General features: G+C 38.4%; 1 protein-coding gene across 1 annotated transcript; it reads left to right on the top strand.

Annotated features, from left to right (window-relative positions):
* Positions 1 to 466: 466 nt before the first annotated feature.
* Positions 467 to 20,977, top strand: Nhe2 (Na[+]/H[+] hydrogen exchanger 2). The gene is made up of 17 exons (XM_018541904.1): positions 467 to 959; positions 4,718 to 4,981; positions 7,653 to 7,849; positions 9,578 to 9,834; positions 10,265 to 10,482; positions 11,549 to 11,751; positions 12,450 to 12,539; positions 12,977 to 13,047; positions 13,355 to 13,570; positions 13,653 to 13,788; positions 14,166 to 14,306; positions 14,392 to 14,464; positions 14,557 to 14,661; positions 14,895 to 14,996; positions 15,341 to 15,508; positions 15,798 to 15,956; positions 17,754 to 20,977. The coding sequence occupies exons 1-17, from the start codon at positions 467 to 469 to the stop codon at positions 18,005 to 18,007; spliced, it is 3,147 nt and encodes a 1,048-aa protein (XP_018397406.1). The 3' UTR covers positions 18,008 to 20,977.
* Positions 20,978 to 21,092: the final 115 nt, after the last annotated feature.

Here is a 21,092-nt window from a genome sequence, read left to right as displayed (position 1 = left end):
GGATGTTACTGTACAATTGTACGATGTCATTACGAAGATGAACATCGAAGCTACTTTAGCTCTCGAATACGCGAAACTACAAGAAGAAAATTATAGAGAATTATCATCGAAAGAACGTTCTCTCTGATCAGAAGACTTCCGAAATTGCTCTGTCATCGTAAATCGATGTGCGCTGCTGACCCATGGGATCGACGATCACGTTATAGAGAGAGACGGAGGGTAGCGTGCCATCGAATAAACCGCCCCTGCCGCTGCTACACAGGGATTAAAGTAGGGGAGTCGATCGCGGGGAGCCCCGCAGCACGTGCGAGCGTGCTCGTCGTAGTGGCGGTTCTCTTCTGATGGTACAACGAGTAAAAGTAGTGACTCACCGGCGACAGACGAGCGCGAACGACGGCGCGGATCGTCCACGGCAGGAGCATCGTCGTCGTCGTCGTCGTCGTCGTCGCGTCGCGTCGGATGCGCCATGGGTCGCCTCGCCCCGATGATCATCCCCGCGCTCCTCGTCGTGGTTCTGTGCTGTCCGGGATGCGGCCGCGCCAACTTCGCGCCTTTCCACGAGCTGGGATCCGCGGAGCGGATCCCGGTGGAGAAGAATCCCGCGTCGCACGGACCGCAGATCGACGCCGGCGACTTCCACGGCGATCCGTACGGTGCTTACCCGGGCCTGGGCTTCGGGCCCATGGGCCCGGTGGTCCGCTCGGCCCTGCCAAACGATGCCACCCTGCGTAGTCTCTCGTCGGCCAGCAGCGACGATGCCGAACAACGGAATATCCCTAAGGAATCGCAGCTCGCCTCGGCGCGCTCCGGCGACGACGTCGCGGTCGGCGACTCCTCCTCGAGCGGCAACGAACATTCGCCGAAACCAGAATATCGCATCGTCAGCGTCGAATTCACGCGCGTCGAAACGCCCTTTCTCATCGGGATTTGGATCTTCTTCGCCAGCATCGCAAAAATCGGTAAGTAACTATATCGAAAGCCGATCCTAATTTATTCTTTTTTTTTTTTCTTTCCTCTTCCTGTCGTTGTCTTCAAGAGAGAGGATACATGTAGGCGTGAGATCTCAGCTTCTCTGGAGCGTATCATTTAACGTAAACAACATAGTCTCTCTTTGCAGTGTTTAAGAATGAACTTATTGTGTAGAAAATGACAGATAGATACGACACGTGCAATAAACATTTGCAATAAATCAAGTATGCTCTTAAATAAAACGATATTCGTTCAAGTAAGCAAATATCTCTCATGGCTCTTCTTCCGAGATGTTGCATCGATAATGTAGCAAATGAATATTTACCGATGTATTCTTAAGAGTCATCCTTTATAAGACTCATATCTATTTTTCACAAGTATAAAAAAAATTCAACCAAGTCAAATACACGAGTGTTATATCTCGATATAAATTTAATTTGACATCTGTTTCTTAATGAAGAGAGAATAATATAAAGGTTTTTAAAAGACAAAAGATTCTGAAAATATCTTTTATGCCATATCTATTATACGTATAATTAACCAATTTAACTTGTAATAACATGCTCGACAAAATTGAAAACAGTTAAACAATACAATGTAGGTAATATGATCATTTCAAATATTACGATAGACAACATGTTATTTGAAAATTGTCATGTTGTGAACACACTCTGCCTCTATTGTTATAACCGAAAACATCTGTCGCAATTTTGTTATCCGCCTGTACACACATCAAGCTGCATCAATTTTCACGATAGTGACGCTTTTCGATGAATACATTAGCGTACGTATATTTTTTCATTTGCTTACGTAACAAAACCTGGCAAATGTCATTGAAAGCTGGCTGCAATATTCGTTACGTTATGCAAGGCTCATTACCCTTTTTCATTACGATGAAATTTGTTTTTAATAATTTCTCACGAATGAATAATACGTGGGCGGATACGGACAAAAGAGCTGTTATAGTACCGAAAATATCGGAATAAAAATTCGTGTCTTAACAATCTATGACTTGTTACTTATTTTATGGAAATTGAGGGAATAAATAACATGTCATAGTTTGTTAAAATACGAATTTTTATTTGATATATAAATAATTTTAATACGTATATAATACATTGGTGTGTAAGCTTAAAAAAATTGCTTGCGCGGCAGAAAAGCCACGATTTTGCATTTCAAGATGCATAAAAATGCTGCAGCACTCAAAGAGTGTAGTACTTATCTTACGATATAGTATTTCACGATGCACATAGACTCATTTTTGTGTGCGCGGCGCACGATAAGCGCCGAATGAACTCGAACGTTAGCATTCCATTTACTGCGGATACCCGTTCGAGCACTACAAAACTCGATGGACGCGCAATTTTTCTCTCTCCGTGCAATTTCATTCGCGTTGCACGCACGTGTGGATACGCAAGCACGCGGTGAGACGTGGTGGTTGAAGAAACAAACTGTGCCGCTGATATTTCTGTTCACCTGACAGCGGTGGTAAAAGTCACGAAAGTGAACGAACGGGCAAGAATAAAATACACCTGCCTACATAAAATTCACATACGTCAGTCTCGCAAATATCTTGGCGGGGCATAAAATAAATTTACGTCTGGCAAAAAGAATGTTATATCATAGGAGATCAATAAAATAGTAGATTTTGTTAAATACTGTTGCGCATGTTTCGATTGATAATAATCTATTGTGACCTGTATAATGTAACCAGACATCCTGTTTTCGACAGGACAATCCTGTCAAATATTTCAAAATACGAATAACTGTACACTGGAATCTCGTAATAGCACGCGATGCGGGATTCTGAATGTAATAACGAGGTCCTCACTTCACTTTTAACAAGGGAACCTCGCTAAGTGTCAAATTCTGATTTCAATGTAACTTTTATATCAATAATATTTTTCAATGAAATTTTTATACCAATATTTTTATAAAAGATAATTTTTTTAAATTCATACTTTCAAAATCATTTTTTTTAATATTATTGACGTAGATAAATAAAAATAATTTTATTATAAAACCTTTGTGTTAGACTTTTTATATTCTGCAGTAATTTTTGAAATATAACGAAAGGGGCTAAAATTATTATACATACATGTATAAAGGGTGATTTTATCTTTTAAAACCGTTTATTTACCCCGCTACTGATATTTTCTAAATTCAGCTATTTACGTAACAGCTATATACGTATACAAAGTTTTATTAAAATCTAAATTTAACACTTCGTGAGATTTTCTTATAAATCATAAAATTCAGGGTTGTATTGGGGTCTCGGTTTTACCGTTACTCACACACATACACTCACCACTCATATGGAAGAGATTTTTGTTATTTCGAGGTTCGCTATTACGAGATTCCAGTGTACTACTTTTTAAAAATAGATTGCTATTATCGTATTTATCTTTTCATCCTATATATTTTTCCTATCCTCTTAACATAAACTTGTCTTTTGTTTCGAATTCGAAAATATCTGGTTACACAAATACGTTCAGCGGCTCATTCATCGCATTACGAGTTATCTACAAGCGAGGTGAAGATTCCATGGAGAATATCGAACAAGATACATAGAATATCATGGACACGTTTTTAAACGGATACATCGTACGCGATACAGCACGACACGCGCCAATGGAACCCACCGAGAGCGGGAGATACCACGTGTCGGGCGTGAAGAAATGCGTAGACAGGTTGCACCTGTCGTGCACACTCCGTTGGAATCTTCGCTGTCGCAGAATGCCATATGTTCCGTCACGGTTAATTTCCCGATTGAGGCCGATTGTAATTTCGGTGATTCTGACTTCCGACGCTGCAGACTGTGTGCGGATTGTCTCACGTTTCTCTGCGCTCGGTCGGGACTGAATTCGGAATCAGAATTGCAAAGATTAGAACGGCCTCCTTAGAGACCTTACAACAAAGTCTGACCACAAGCAATTTTGTCAAAATCTTATTAGAAAAATACATATGTATATTTTCTCCTTGTGTATATATACATATATGTATACTGTGTCACTCACTCTACATAATCTTAATCTAGTTTGGTATACATGGGTTAAGTTAATTCAAATGAAAAATTTATTTTTACGAACACTACCTTTGTATAATTAAAAAATTTAATTTACAAATAATGACTAAGGCAAATATACACTTTGATTATCCTTTATGTTAATTTTGAGGCTCTCACGGCTCATACTTCCTATAAATGAGCTATGCGTTTAACGGGTCATTACCGTGGATCCAGATCCATTGTTAGAATGCCAACGTTTCGTGAATATTGCAGTTCACTTCATCGAGGCAAGGAGTAGTCTGATACTGTTCACTTATATCAAGCTGCTCCTTGCTCTGATGAAGTGAATTGCAATGTTATACATATATTATCTAACAATGGATCTAGATACCTGCGATTTACGAAACACATAGCACGCGCGCTCTATTGTCTATATATTTAAAACTATAATATTTGTACACTAAGTATAAGCTTTTGATATTTCAATACCAGACATATCAGAAGAGAGTTACTGCATCTTATAGATTTAACGGAGCGAAGTAAGTAGCAAAAAATGTGGTAAAAATGTGAGATAGTATAAGTTACAGTGTGATAGTATGCGTACAAGGAAGAAGTACATATATACCTTTCTCTCTAGTAGGATTTTGATAAAATTACTCGTGACCAGATGTTCTGTTATAGTTGAACCTTGATAGTTGAACTGACGATTAATGATTTAACATGACGATTGATGACGTCCAGGCTTCCACATGGCGCCGAAGCTCAACAAGATCTTCCCGGAGTCCTGCTTGCTGATCGCCGTCGGCGTGATCGTCGGCCTGCTGCTGTTCCAGGCGAGTAGCGTCCACATTTCGCCACTGACACCCGACACGTTCTTCCTGTACATGCTGCCGCCCATCATCCTGGACGCTGGTTACTTCATGCCCAATCGGCTCTTCTTCGACCATCTCGGGACGATACTTCTGTTCGCTGTCGTTGGAACTATATTTAACACGATGTCGATAGGTTGGTAAAACGGCGACAACACGCGACAACACCCGCTGGCACGGTCGACCGGCGGCGTTAGGACCCATTTTTCGATTTGGGTATTATTTTTTTCCCTCAACGCGCACCGCACCGATTGGACTTTGTCTTCGTCTTGCCCACGCAAACCGATTCCGATTATATAAAAATGTGCATACTTATCTACCCTCGGGATCAAGAAGCATCACTGTGAGTTAGATCCTCCGAGTGATTTCGAGCGTAAAATGTCACGAAGTCAAATATAACGTTAACTTATAACGATGTCTATATCAGAAAAATCAGAAAACTAAAGTTGTGATATATTACTATAGTATTGCGCGATCTAAAATGAAAATTTAACTATCTCGTCTTCAGTAATAATTCAAAATTATTTTTTTTCGGAGACGATATTATATTTAGAAAAATAAATAAAACAGTTTATAAAGGATTTCTCCTCATATATAATATATACTTGATACAACTGCATTAAGCTGCTAACATCTGTTGGGCACCGCATCAAAAAGTGATGCTTTACAACACATAGAACATTAGCTGTTCGCGTAGCAATCTTTTATATTTTTTCATATTCATATTTTGAGAAATTCTAAATATAGTCAACGATAAAATCGAAATATAGTTTTTTATATTTTTTAATGCTCGATAATGAAACTATATTGTTTAAATATTATATAATACTTTAGTCTTTTAATTCTAAAATTCTAAAATTTATAAAAAATTAATTGCCGCAAAGGAGAAAAATATATTTTAAGTCTAATTTGCAACCTGCTAAACAATCTGTTCCAATGCACGTAGATAAAAAAAATTCTAAAAAAAAAATTAATTAAAACTTTGAAAGTGTAATAAGGAGGTTAAACAAGTTGGTTGCGTACATTATACATATGTATAAAGAGAGAAGCGTACATAAATAAAACACTCCGACTATCCCCCGCAGACGGTGGAATTTCCATTCTTCACTTTTGCTCACGGTCTGTTCACGATCTAGCGTAAACGCAGATGTTCATCTTGAAAACGTAGAGAAAATGCGCGGCTTGAGAACGAAAATAGCGTGCACGTCGAAGCGGATGCGCGGGGCAAGCGACGATGACGACGATGACGATAATGACAACGATGACGACGACGACGACGACGACGACGATGACGACGACAATGATCTGCAGAGCATATGTGGCAATTGTCATCTCGATGCTATCATTCGCTATCAACGCAATGATAACGCGCGATTCGATCGTGACTCCACGATAACCACACAGATTTCATGCGAAATTATCGTTATGACGAAAAGGGAAAAAGAACGAAACCGACACGACATTTGACAAAGTCCAAGTTATTTAATGCTCGATAAAATCACATTAAAATATAACGTAATGGGTTAAGATAGATACGTCGAGCATAAACGACAGGCGCGGATTATTGATTAGGATTGATGACCACATAAAGAGCTGTCAGTGTCATATTTTCAGGCGGTTACTTCTTATCGTAAAAGACTTCAAGACTGTGTGCCAAAGTTAATAGCACTATAAAGCGTTTCATAGGTATAATCATTGTATAAGCATTTGTGAGATACAAAATAAATGTAAAAAGCACTTTCTTATTCCTCTTAATAAACAGAATGTTACTAATAATGTCTTTTCTAACATCTTTATATCTGTCTCTTGTGATCTTTTCTATATTACATTTTAAATTATTTTACAAATTTTGAACCAAATTTTTGTTTATTCAGTACTTATCTAATAATACTTTTGGAAAAGAAATGTAGAACGATACGGCTGTGACTATCCGTAGTTTTGATTTTTTGGCATCAAAATTCTGTCAATGTCAAAATTTAATATAATTTTGATTAATACACAAGCGAATATATGTAGAAAAATACACGAATTCCTTCAAGAGGTAAATATTTGTGAATAAATTGCAAAAACACGCAAACTTGAATTTCTTCAAGAGACGCAAATATTTGCGAATAAGTGGTGAAGGTAACTTTTAAAAATGATGTGAAATAAAATAAAAGTATGAGACGCGAGAACGTTACATTAAAATTTAATTATTTTCGTTTACGAACGTCTACCGTAATTACCGTGATTAGATCTAACGATGTCTGATTAATTGAATTAATCTCTCAAGAAACTCGTGACCGAAATGAAAGCTCTTTTCTAGAACCGTATTACACGTAACTTCCAAGTAAGAAACGACACGGTAAGCACAACAACGGCAGCGATCGATAACGTGAAATTATGATACGGTGTTAATTAATGTCCTATCAGAATAGATTAAAAACTGACACTATTATTGTCGAGAACCTTCAAAGAGTTTAGCATTAAGAGGATTTCTTTCGAAAGGTTGCAATCAAAAGAATGCAAGTACTTGATTCGAAATACGAATATAATACGTGGGTGGAATGTCGGTATTCGATAATGCAAATTTCTATCTTTGGAGGCATTAATCTTTCTTTCTCTCTCTTCTCGCGGTTCAACGTTCAGTGACTTTAGGGATCGATAGGATAATAATAATCTCGATAAATTGACGATTTATTCAGATGTATTTAAAGCAGATTAACAAACGATATTCGTAATAATTAGGCAAATTACAAGAGCGAAAAAATTATGTATTAGATATTGGATCGCGCATCACCATAATTAAAACGCTATTTGCACTTTAGGTGTGTCACTATGGCTGTTGGGGAAAAGCGGTATATTCGGTTGCGAGACGCCTATCCTCGATATGTTCCTATTCTCGGCGTTGATCAGTGCTGTCGATCCCGTAGCCGTGCTGGCCGTCTTCGAGGAGATACATGTGAACGAGATACTCTACATCGTCGTGTTCGGAGAGAGTTTATTGAACGACGCGGTCACTGTCGTAAGTATTACATTATTTACATTACATGATGCTGCACGTCAAGGAGTTTGTTGCGTAGGTAGCACATTGTGCTACAGAAATCTCTGTCCTTTTGTTACAAACTATTAAAGGTCTTCGATACGTAGAGACGCGAAGATTAAAGCCGATCAGTCCTAATCATTCAGTTTACGAATACGAGATATTTGCACGCATTTGATAGATAAGCATAAGAAGAAAAAATAAAATACATGATTATATCTTCTTTTTTTTTTTTTTTGAAAATAATCATTAAGTACATAAAGATGCATCAAGTGAATTTTTATAAACACTATATGATATTAAGAACAAACGTATCTTTAATGAGATTATTAAAAGTTTTTGAAGAATTTAACACTGTGTGAGTAAATGAACAACTTATAAAGACAAAAATAGATGTACATTCTTTAGAAAAATATTTCTCAACTATATTATATTTTATATTAATAACCGCGAAATATCAGAATATGATGCCAATGAAAGATAACAATAAGTATACGACAAAAACATTTTATGAAAAATTGATATTTTTTTCAATATATTTTAGTATAGTAACAATTTATGAGTAAGTGAATAAATAATATAAAAATGTTTTTTTAATGTAAAATTTAAGATAAATAAACAAAATGTTAATTTAACATATTATAAATGTTAAATTGATTGAAGTATATTAATTTAACGTATTACAAAGATTAATTTTAATGGAACAACCAATCATTGCTCATAAATTATGTCAGTGTTATGTTTTTTGTGTTAATCTTTTACATAACTATATTTGTTATGTTTACTTTCTAACACATCCATTTTGTATTAAATTAATATAAAAAGGTGGACCGTTTAAGACACGCAAAATATGCTAAATGTAAAAATTTTCCTACAGTGTACAACCTTTTTATGCGCCATAATTATTACCGCAATTATTTTATGTATAATATGTTATCGGTCTCGTTGCTCTTTTCGCATCCGCTCAGAATTGACCCTGAAGTTGACGTAGATTAATATCCTGTCTCTCACCCTCGCATGTCATATTTTAGAATATCTGATAAATAAACGAAGATGGAATATAGCAAAGCTTGCACATGACACCGCCAAACGACAAGCACTCGTCGGGCGAACGATCGATCGATATAACATTGATCACATTGTCCATAAGCGCGAGCCGCAAGTATCAAATACCTTCGCCTTGCTTAAAAATTAACGTTATATTTGTTCGCGAACTACATGTCTGTAATACTTTTGAATAAAACAAAACGATATAATCTAACCACGTTTTGTATACATATATCACTGTGTTGCGACGACTTTAATAAACGTGTAGCCGACACTGGCGCCTCGACAGTTATTAATATCATTCGCATGCACAATTAACTTTCAAAATATATCTGGTTGCTTAGTAAAGAAAAATATAACATCGCAAAGTGCGGCGTTTCCAGATATTCATTCCGTTCTAATTTTATCTGTATAGCACAGGTCGCAAGAGTCTGAATATCTCTGCAAATAGATCAGTATCCCTGCACTCTATACATGTCGTATTTATAAATGTCGTTAAACCGTCTGAAAAAAATGGCTAAGAATGGTAATGCGAAAAGAGTTGAGCCTTTAACGATCCGTCGCTTATTAGTTTCGTGTTGTTGCGAGGCGAGGCGAGGCGAGCGGAAAGTAAAGTGTCAGGGGTTACGACCAAGTAAAAGGCCATTTAATCCAAATACGCAGGTGCTCTATCACATGTTCGAGACGTACAGCGAGATGGGCCCTTCTAGGATCATTTACACGGATGTGCTGTCGGGCCTAGCCTCGTTTTTGGTGGTGGCGATCGGTGGTACGGTCATAGGTATAGTTTGGGGTTTCGCTACTGGCTTCGTGACCAGGTTTACTCATCAGGTGCGCGTGATCGAGCCGATATTCATCTTCGTGATGGCGTACTTGGCATACCTCAGCGCAGAGATCTTCCACTTGTCCGGCATATTGGCGTAAGTAAATCATCGACTTTTCGCGCGTTGGCATCTCTAAAACGCGTTCCAACAAATGTAATGGTTAAATCTCGAAAAATTGAGAGATACACAGCACTCATCTCTATTAACCTTGATTATTAAATATCGATGAACGCGACACCCGCGGTATCAATATCAAGAATAAGTTACAACAACTTGTTGCACCGCGATCCTACTGCAGAAATTATAAGGAACTGAAATAAACGCCAAGAATCTGCCGCGAAGGAATTAGATGGATCAATGCCGAATAGAGTTCTAACAGTATACGACGGCTTAATTCCCGCCGTAGTTACGTTCATTATCGCGTTTACAAACAAGATTCTCAGTTCGCAAGCTTTAACTTTGTCGAAATAGCGATGCAGATTACTACGCTGCTTGTTCTGTAATTCGCGCGATCCCTTTATTCCAGAATAACCTTCTGTGGTATTACGATGAAGAATTACGTTGAGGCCAATATATCGCACAAGTCTCACACGACCGTCAAGTATACAATGAAGATGCTGTCAAGTAGTTCGGAGACTATTATATTCATGTTTCTCGGCGTCGCCACAGTGAACAATGCTCACAACTGGAACACGTGGTTCGTTGTCATGACGATAGTCTTCTGCTCCGTTTATCGGGCCGTGGGTAAGCCAGATTTTCTAATTTTATTCGATTGGGGAGGTCAGAGAAGGATTTCACCTATATACCTACCGTTTGGCGTTCTTTGAACAGCTGTTACGAGACACACGAGGGATTACTCATTGTCAGTAGATATTTCAGTCGCAACGTGTTCTTTCTTTAAGAGATTCAAATTCGCATACAACTCAGCTTTAAAAATACAATCTAGAGAATTTTAACTTTGATCTCATCCGAATTATAGCTAATAAAAGAAAATATATAGTCTGTACAAAAACTGCTGGCGTGGAAAACTTTAGAAGAATATTCCTAAAAGAGGGAGGGAAAACTGGGAAATGAGAAAAAGTAGCGTGCTAATAGCGAATTCGTGTCAAAGAATTCTTACATGATTGCACGGGCCTTGACCGGTTCAGCTTGATGGGCGTTGAGGGCATCGCTTCGCCGACGAACGGAATAGCGTGTAAAGTGATATGGTTAAATGATGAAATCATAATGGGACTTGAGACAATTGACTTTTATATACCTACACGAGCATCTTACGTAACTCGTGAACGACGCGCTTCACTTATGGTTTCTAATCGGACAATTTGTCACTCGCGTCCGTGTGGAAAGTGTGGAAAGATATGAGCAAGCCTATATGAAACGCCACGCATTCCATTAGACATTACGTCGATGCGCTCAATGTTTCACGCCTTCATAATAGACAATTGACAATCGCTCGTAATTAAATAAATCAATCAGAATTGTGTAACAAGATTGTAACAGATTTTTACACAACCGAACATTTTTATATAACGCTTTCAATTACGAATGAAAAAAGTGAGAAAAAAAACTGATGCATATACGATAATTCAATTAGAAATACGAATTTCTCGAAAATTCTTTTTATCGTGAGACACTGTACGGTATCAGTGCTACCCACTGAAAAATGACTTATTGAATTGGCGTCGAATCGGCATCGATATAATTTTGACGTCAATTCAATGTCTATAATTTATCTGTGATTTCTCGTTGGGAACACGTTTTTTAAAGAGGATAGTACAGCTGTAATATCCCCCTCGGACTCATGTTCCAGGCGTGATAGTGCTGACCGCGCTGGCGAATCAGTTCCGGCTGCACAAATTGGACAAGGTGGAGAAATTCGTCATGTCCTATGGCGGTCTACGCGGCGCCGTAGCATTCGCCTTGGTGCTTCTTATAGATCCAAGACACGTGCCTCTGCAGCCCATGTTCGTCACTACCACTATCGCCGTTATCTACTTTACCGTGTTCATCCAGGTAGGTTCTCACGATCATATGACTGCGCACGATGCACGATCGCGACCGACCCATGACGAATTTGATGCGAATATACGAACGCGCACGTAAGCGTTGCATAACGACGACGGGTTTGCATGTTTGCGTGTGTTTCTTCGCGGAGCGCAGACCTTGCTCGAGTAAATCGGACCGACCCAGTCAGCGACTGTGATTTTTCATGGAACCGATGACTCGCGCGTATTTTGAGACGCGGCTAAAGTGGCACGCGTTTCGACAGAGCGAAATAAAGAGACGATACTATATTCCATCGGAACGGAGAAGAACGGTGAGGGGGAAGATTATAGTGATCTCGCCCACCACGGATGATCGTCCGTTTAATCAACGACTAATAAGCGACGATGCAAAGATGTCAGCCGCAAAAAAAGCTCGGCTCTGCACGTGTGCTTTGTCGCGCGATCGATCGGAAACCTAATATCTCTATGTCGCTCACACTTGAGCATAATACACTTTTGCGTCAAGCGTTTTATCAGCCGCGCGTTGCTTTACTCGACGTCGACCGATAATCCGCTTGTTCTCATACAGCATATTTTATCCGAGAGACATATTCTGGGGAAGCGTATATGTTTAAGACGTTTAGAGGACGTTATAGAAACGCCTCTTTTGGAGGTCTGTGAGTTCGCTCGCGATAACGCTCATGTAAACGCGGTTCTTCTTTTTAGGGAATCACCATCAAACCTCTCGTCAAAATCCTCAATGTCAAACGGGCGGAGAAGAGAAAGCCGACGATGAACGAGAGAATCCACGAGAGGGTACGTTGCGCGATCGAATTTATACACTTCGGTGGTCATTCGCTGTCGCTATATAGCTGTAATCCGGAAATTGCAGGAAACAAAGCGAGCGCAGAATAGATGTGTGTAAAAATTCGATGATATCGTTCAATCGCAGATATATGACGATAACGGAGCATATTACTTCGAATCCCAGTTACGACGTATTTCTTTTTAATGGAACGACAGAGCCGTACGTTATGAAGAATAGGGTCGAATTGTGAAATAGGATAACGTTCGTCATTGTCAAGCCGCATTACAGAATGTGTATATAGCGGCAATTTTTACCGGGACTTTGATACATCATTCTGCTTGCGTTTGCGTTTGCCCGCGTATACGTGGCAAATCCTGGCGGATTTGTGACGCCTGTGCTACTCGTCGAATTGCAAGATGAATAACGTCTGTCTCTTAATTCTTAGATAATAGATCATACGATGGCGGGTATCGAGGACATTTTGGGAAAACACGGCAACTATCACGTCCGAGATAAGTAAGACGCTTAGTCATACCTTCGTGTTTACTCAATGACGTTACGAACGTTGTCAGACGAGAATCGATATGATTTAGAGTAAAATAATAAACAGAAGCAAGATTAGACTGACAGATTTATATCCTTCTTTTTTGTCTAAAAAAATACAAGTACATTTTTTATAAAGATGAAAAGTATAATTAAATATGTATGACGTAAATTATAGATTATACTCGTATCGTCTAATTACCGTAATGTTCTTTTCTATATTTTCTATTCACTCCCTCTCTCTGATAATAAAAGTATCATCTGTCTTGGTTTGCTTTAGATTCAAGCGATTCGACAATAAATTCATCCGACCTTATCTCGTGAAAGATCATTGCGGCGCCGAGCCGAAGATTCTGGAAACTTACTCGAAGCTGGCGATGAAGGATGCGTTAGATTACATAAGAAGAAATGCTTCCACTATCGGCAACATTAGCGGCACCGAAAGTATGTCGGCGATATTCCGTAATTACAGCAATACCGGACAATTCAATGGAAGGTGCGGAATCCCCGTGTTCGCCGCCGACAATTGTCGTTGATAAAATAAAAGCGCAGTCTAATCGCATTCTTTTTCTCTCTAGTCCCAGCTGCAGCCAGCTCGAAACGGGATGGAATATCGATCTGCAGGAACTGGAGTACAATCCTTCCAAAAAAGACCTAACGGACGCGAGAATTCACCATCTGCTCGCCGAAGAGCTTTGTAAACCATACAAAAGGGTAAGAGATTATGGCTGAGTCTAGATTTTCTCCAAATTCTAAGTCTGCTCGTGATATATCATCTATTACATAATATACCTATATATTTAATAAAGTAGTAATCCTTCTATTATTAAATTTTTAGCCATATTTTCTGACAAACTTTAAATTAAATTAATTTATCTCGAGTAAAAATATTTTTTTTAATCTTATTCAGGGTTGCACAAGGCTAGCTTCTAATTTCCAAATCGATATTTCAGTACTTCTTTTGTTAAAGAAGTTTATTTTAAATTCATCAAAGAAACTGTAATTAGAAAATGTATCAGTAGCATATTCTAATAATATTCTATTATATTTAAAAACGTCTAAAAATTTTCTACAAACACTATATTATTTAGCATCGACGTTTGAGCTACAGTCGACACGCGGTGAACGATCGTGATCTCTCGACACAAGTCAATTATAAAATGCACATGAATATTCGACGGATGATGGGAGAGCACAAGCATCGCCATAAACGCAGCAAAAAGTTGCTCAAAGTAAGAATCGATCAATGTCTCGATCGTTTGTCATATTTAATTTCGGCGTCTTTGACTTTCCATTTTATCGATTTCAATTGTATAGGACGGCAAACAGAATCATGTTAGTTTCCCAGAATTTCAACAGCAGAACGGCTCGACGAAGCTATTTACGCAAGGTACGTGCAAAACGTTGTGGATAATTAATTGTGCTTCAGAGTTCCGTAATTTTTTCTCTTTTTTTTTTTTTTTAATGAATTATCTTGCACAGATTACATCAATGGCGTGCTGTATGAGTTAGAAAACGGAGAAACCTCAAAGCCCTCCAGCAAAGAGGATTGGGATTCAGCGATCACGTTCACCGCGCGAACGTCCGGTAAGAAAACTTTTCTCTAACTTACTAAATCGAATTGAATTGAAAAATAAAATTGAAGTTAAAAATATAGGTGTATTGACGAATGCGACGATGAAAACGATTAGAATAGACCTTGGTTTCTCTTATATAGCGAAGATTACATCTCTTACAATTTGTTGTATACACGTATAGTTATTGAATTATCTTCTTGAAAAGAGTCACGACTAATAGAGCTTAAAATCTTTAAACGGAAGATTCACCGAATGTAAACGCGGACAATCAACACGCTACCACCGCTACTACGTCGATGGACACAATAAATACGGACGAAGGAGACTTGAAAATAGGACGCGACGGTACGTTTGCAAAATGAGAAAAAGAAAGAGTGTTCAAGCATTGGCTTTGTGTTATTACGAATCGTTCTTTTCCTTTCTGCGTATTTTTTTTCTATTTTTCAGCATTATCCAAACCAGGCGTTGCTCTTGTATTACTGTGATCACATTTTCTCTCTTTGCGTCTTTTTTATATTGGTGATCATGATTTTTCGAACGTTCGTTATTTTATTAGGCTTTAAAATCGATATAATTTCGGTGGACTTTCGTGTTTATGGCATCAAAAATTGCATCCGCCGAAATTATAACGGTCTTAATTTTCATTCCGTTACTCCTGTTACTATTGTCTTGTGCGGTATTTGACCTAGGTGCGGAAGGCTACAGAGTAACCACCCCTACGGCTACGGAAACTATGTTACCGTGGAAACGTGAGGACGATTACGAATCGGGTCATCCGATCAAACAGCACGAATTTCCAGCTTGGTGTTCCAATAAAGAATACCTTGCCTACAGTTCGCCCTCTGCCACTTTCTTAGGTAAAAGAAAAAAAAATGAGAAAAGGGAAAAAACAAGATAAATCAATCAGCTGTCAAATATTAATGTACCATCAAAGTTTCTTCGGGTTTTTTTTTTTTTTTTTTTTTTTTTTCCATAAAAGAGTAACGAATATGAAAACCAATAGACCGTCACAACAGCTGTAAGTCAATTTTCCTTTAAGAAGATTAACAACTCTCTGAAAACTTTCGACTCGTGAAATCGCTCATTGCCTGCCTATTTATTCCCGGCGGTATTTCCTCATGCTCGTTATGTCTTTCCGCTTTTCAGGTGGGATCGAACAACCGAAAGTCCAATCCGTGATTGGCCTATTTCGACGCGAGAGCGTGTGCACGCCCGACAGTATCGATTGCCAGGAGACCGTCGACGAGGTGGACGAGACGGACGAGTACACCCCCGCAGAAATGGATTCCCCCGCGAAAACCAAGGGTACGTGACGCATAGCAGAAGGAGGGTACGTGTGGTTCATTTTCATTTCTTTTTCTTTTCTTTCCCCCTCTTTTTTCACGCATACCAAGACAAGGATTATTCAATTTACATTCTACACTCCCTTCCAACGTTTTCAATGCATGGAGAAAGGTTCGAATACTTGGCGACATATATCGCCAATATAAAAAAAGAGTTCTTTCATACGTTCTGAAATAATGTTTCAAAATGACTAGATGATATATAACGACTATGTTCAAAGTGATCAAGCGAAAAATGCAAAACATTGAGAAGCACTGAAGTATGCTATTTTTTAATACGTGTTGTGGCGAACGTCACTCACGTTGCGTTACACGTCCGTTGCTATTTTTGTGAGCAATTGCAAAATGAGCATCGACACGCCAGTGCCCACAACGTGCTAACCGTCGTTTTGCTATGGAAGAAATATTGTTTCGAGAACAGACTGCATGCATAAATTACAATCTATATTATAGGAATCTAATTCGTTTGTCATAAATCCATACAATTTTTACTCTGTTTAATAGTGTTATGTAGCAAAAGTAATTGAAATCATAAACTTGTTAATTTTTCACTTATTATTCATCGTTGTTAATCACTTTTTAGTTTTTATGTTTTTATCATAAAGATATTGGTGTTTGCTGTCATATTAGCGGTAGCCCCGTGGCGGAGAAACTGGTTTTTAATAAATATATTTAGTGTCTACGCTCTCTCTCTCTCTTTCTCTCTCTCTCTCTCTTAGTTTAAAGTTTATTATTACCAATTTTATTATTTTATTTCACTTATAAAATGTATGAATGTGTATTAAAAGTTTTGAAATAAAATATTTTTTTAATCTAAAATATCGGTTTTAGCAGAAAAAGAAAACATTATTTGAGAACAATAAGATAAAAACATTTTTTTTTATCGGAACTAATTATGATAAGGAATATTCTAGTCAAGCGTAAAAAAATGACTTTATTTTTGAGAAATTTTAAAGGAAATTCCTACACACATTTTTCAACAACATTTATTTACGTATCTAACAAATATATTCTAAATTTTAATGGCTAAATGTGTATTAGTTTTTATGTTACATAAATTTAAGTACAGTATATAAAAATATATGTCGGCATTGACATTTCGCTACTTTCCAACTTAATTAAAACTAACGAAATCAAAATAATTTTTGGTTACTATGAATGTGGTTATAATCCGAACTAGGATAAATGGAAAATATTCCAAATTGTATTAAAATAATGTGGTTTTGAAAAACAAGTAACGACTTTTAAATCAACTTTTGAATTTAACAAATATGAAAAAATAATTAATTTACAGATATTGCAATAATCTTAATTTATGCGATAAACGGACCTGTATTATTTATTTAAAAAAATGAAAATTTACTTCTTTACCTCTAATCGGCGATACCAGAGGATTATACAATAAACTCTCCTTTAATTCGAAATGTTCACATTTTCATTTTTTTTCCTGCTTGATAACAGCTACCTTTAAGCGCGTTGACAGAGTGCCTTAAACAACGTGTTCTAAAACAAGTTAAAAACATCTATATGTTCCTATTATTTTTTATCGATAAAAGCTTTTAGGGACTTATTTCCGAGAGACCTTAAATATTAAAAATATGAAAAAGAAAAATCGATTTTTTTTCTAGACTAGAATGTATTCTAAATATTTTCCAAACACATTGGAATCAAAGAGACACCGATAATCGCGGCCAAAGCGCTATTCGTAAACCGCGGTTTCCTCGCAAATAAGTAACACTTTTGGTTTTCCTTTCCGCAGGCAACCCGAGGAGGGTACCCGCGAGGAGGGTGTCAATGATGGAGCTCGGCTTCGCCGACCGAGCTCGCTCGGTGGACAAAGCGGTGAACGACGGATCTCACTCCTTACCGGACTGCTGGAATGTCCAGAGAGTACGCCTTAATTCCCTCGCCTGCTCGCCCGCCCAGATGCCGACCCTGTCGACCGCTCTGATCGCCTCTTCTACGTCGGAATCGTCAGAGGATGTGGAGGACGAAGAAGAGGAGAGGGCTTGACCCTTGGGGACCGTCGCAGAGGAGCGACCGTCCTCCTTCACGGACGTCGAGCGTCGACGTCGTCGGCCCTTCCGACGACCACCACGACACTCGTTGCTCACTTCGCTCCTGCGACGACCTAGTGCCCCCGTTTGAGAAGATCTGCCCTTGACGAGCCGCCTTCTGCAGGGGGCATCTCGCGAACCTGAATCTCGTTAATCTCTCGGCCTGAATCTTGTTAATACGCTTCATAAATACGCGAAACAAGACGAACTAGACGTTGCGATGAATAGATTTCGGGAGAAATGACTCTGTGCGAAGAGAGACTGCGAAAAACGCATCGAATCGCCTTCGATTGAATTTTGTACGAGGAGAAATATTTAGGAAGACGGGAAAATTTTGCGTCAGATCTGGATCAGATTACGCGAGAAGAGGGAAAAGAAGAAAAGATATTCTTTTAAAAAGTTAATTATGACAAGTTTCTCTGCGCAATGGTAATGCGAAAAAATGATGAATCTCTTTGGAATGAACGATCTTCTATTCAAGTTTGGCATTCGGTATTCGCGAGATCTAGCTCTCGCCAATTCGTAAGAAAATGGAATGCGTGTTGAAATTTGATGGAGATCGCTGTTTTTCTATTTCCTTCTACACGCCGCGTGAATGCATTCGCGAGAACGAGAAGGCGCTTGTCAAGAGCAAGGGCTTCTTTCTAAATCCGTCTTTAAGACGTCTTGGAATTGTGGCCTTATAAGGACTATAAAAGTGCTTGGACGCCGACGATTTGTACGTTACCGTCGTCGACGTCGTCATCATCGGCGCAAAATTGTCGGTGCTATCGATAAAAGTGTGTTTGTGTTGTAAGAATTGTTGCGCGTCGCCGTTAAATGCGCCGCCAGCATGTCCCAAGATTTACCACGAGTACCTTCTCTCGGGACTGGATTAGACGATGATCATCGCTGTTGCGTACTTGGCGATTAGCTTACGGTCAGACTAATCGACTTAGTAGAAAATTACATATAAAGTCGGATTAAAACTTATAAGTCGCTGCCACAATTTACTATAAATTCTGAACGTAATTCTGCCAGTAGGATAATGAGAAAAACTTGCGCTATAATGTCATTTCAGGTAAAAATAATTTAATTTCTAATAAAATAATTCACGTAATCTCTAAACTATTTTATGATATCATATTCTATAAAGAAGATTTAACTTGTATCTCCACGTCGCTTGATAAAAGAAATACTTTTATTCTTTCTCTCACAAGATTTTGAACAACACTCATTTCTCACATCAAACTCTCACACTCATCGAATTGTCAATTATATAGATACTATGACTCATATATCTCTGTCATGCGCTTTTGAAATTAATGAAAGATGATTCCAATGATAGAAAATTGCGTATTCGTTAATCATTCGAGGAAATCTTTGTTAAGTCGATAGTCTGGCCGCACAGCTTCGTAAACGACGACAGTCCAACATTAGATGCATTATATCGTTAATAGTCCCGTTATCGTGGTTCTGACGCATGCATGTAACACAGCACGTCGCGGTATACGTAGATGACATCCTGTAGCGACGCATCCCCAGCTGAATTTAGGAGAATTAATTCCTTTCAAGCGCGAATGGTTACACGACGTTCAGTCATCGACGATGCAACTACCAATTGCGTAGAACCAGACGAGAGAGGTGCGTACAGGCGCGCCGCTCTCCCTTCGAGCATGGCCTTAAAATATCTTTCCAGCAAGCGGATACTCGTGAGTAACATGGTGCCTGGTGTATGATAATACATTGTTATAATACATTGTTGATATCGCGCGGCCACGGCACCGCTTGGTCAATATTTAGCGATTAAAAGCCGCCGCAGAAGCATGTACATACGGTTTTTCTTAGAGAAGATACGCTAGATTGTTCGACATTCTCATCATCCTCAGCAGCATTCTCATCCTCACTATTTTTGTTATCGTTTAGTATTATTTCGTCAGTGGAGAGAGAAAGAAAAGAGAGAGAGAGAGAGAGAGAGAGAGAGAGAGAGAGAGAGAGAGAGAGAGAGAGAGGGCGAGGCGCGGAGCGCGACCACTAGACCATTCGGTATTCTAGTTATTATTGTTACACTTGTTACTATCGCTAGTATGTGATTATACTAGTTCTACTACTAATAATTAATAATGCAATTATAGCCATCGCTCGGCGCGGGCGAAAATCGAAAGCGTCGAGTTCTTGCTAGTTTCGAGGGGAACTTTGTCAACAGAGTCTTTTGATAGTTGGAGACTTATTTTGATTACCATCAAAATACGAATCGAGAATAGAGAATGAAATTAAGAAGTGGGATCGCCTCAAATAGTGAAACCTTGTCATCAGCCGTCCTAAATATTTTTTTATTGTAGGTATATTACTGCAGAAATTGTTATCTTCCTTAGAACTATTCTTTTCAGTTGAATGTGTCTTGCACAGTTCATCTTTTCTCCTTTCCTTTATCTATACAAGGGAAAATAGGGAAAAAAGATCGATGAATCGTGCGAAATAAGGTTCAGCTATAAAAGCAACATACCTCATTTTTTATATTTGTTTTCGCGACACTTATAACAGTAAATACCAATTTTATTATTGCTACAATTAGCTTAGATTTTCAATAGACTCTTGAACCTTTAACTTTTAACAATTACCTCATGGCTCTTTGGGACCCTGTGATTTTTATACTTCCTTATAAATGCATCGTAATACGGATCAGTACTTAATTTAACGTACGCGATCTCTGATACCGAACCACTTTTCTATCTACGTAAGGGTGACAGGGTATAAGTTTGCTTTATAAAAAAAAAGAACAGAGAAAAACACGGGAAGTTTTTTGTGACGATAAATAAAAATGATTTCGCACAGATTTGGAAGTTCCCCTCGCATGGAATATTCCTCGCGGCCTTTAGTTACTTAGACCGGATAAAAAATGTCGGACTAGTCTCTAGGTGCTAGTCTCTACGCTGTTGATTTGTTAAAAAGGAAATAAATGTTTATTTCTTAAAACACTATTACATTTGACATTTTTATTTCGCGCGTATAATCTCTTACCTCTTTATCTGCCAATTCCTTAAAGATTATTCTCGCCAATA

Source organism: Cyphomyrmex costatus, unplaced genomic scaffold, assembly GCF_001594065.2.
Source record: "Cyphomyrmex costatus isolate MS0001 unplaced genomic scaffold, Ccosl1.0 scaffold30, whole genome shotgun sequence".
Lineage (NCBI taxonomy): Eukaryota > Metazoa > Arthropoda > Insecta > Hymenoptera > Formicidae > Cyphomyrmex > Cyphomyrmex costatus.
The sequence above is the reverse complement of the archived record's forward strand: the minus strand, read 5'-3'. Positions and strand labels throughout refer to the sequence as shown.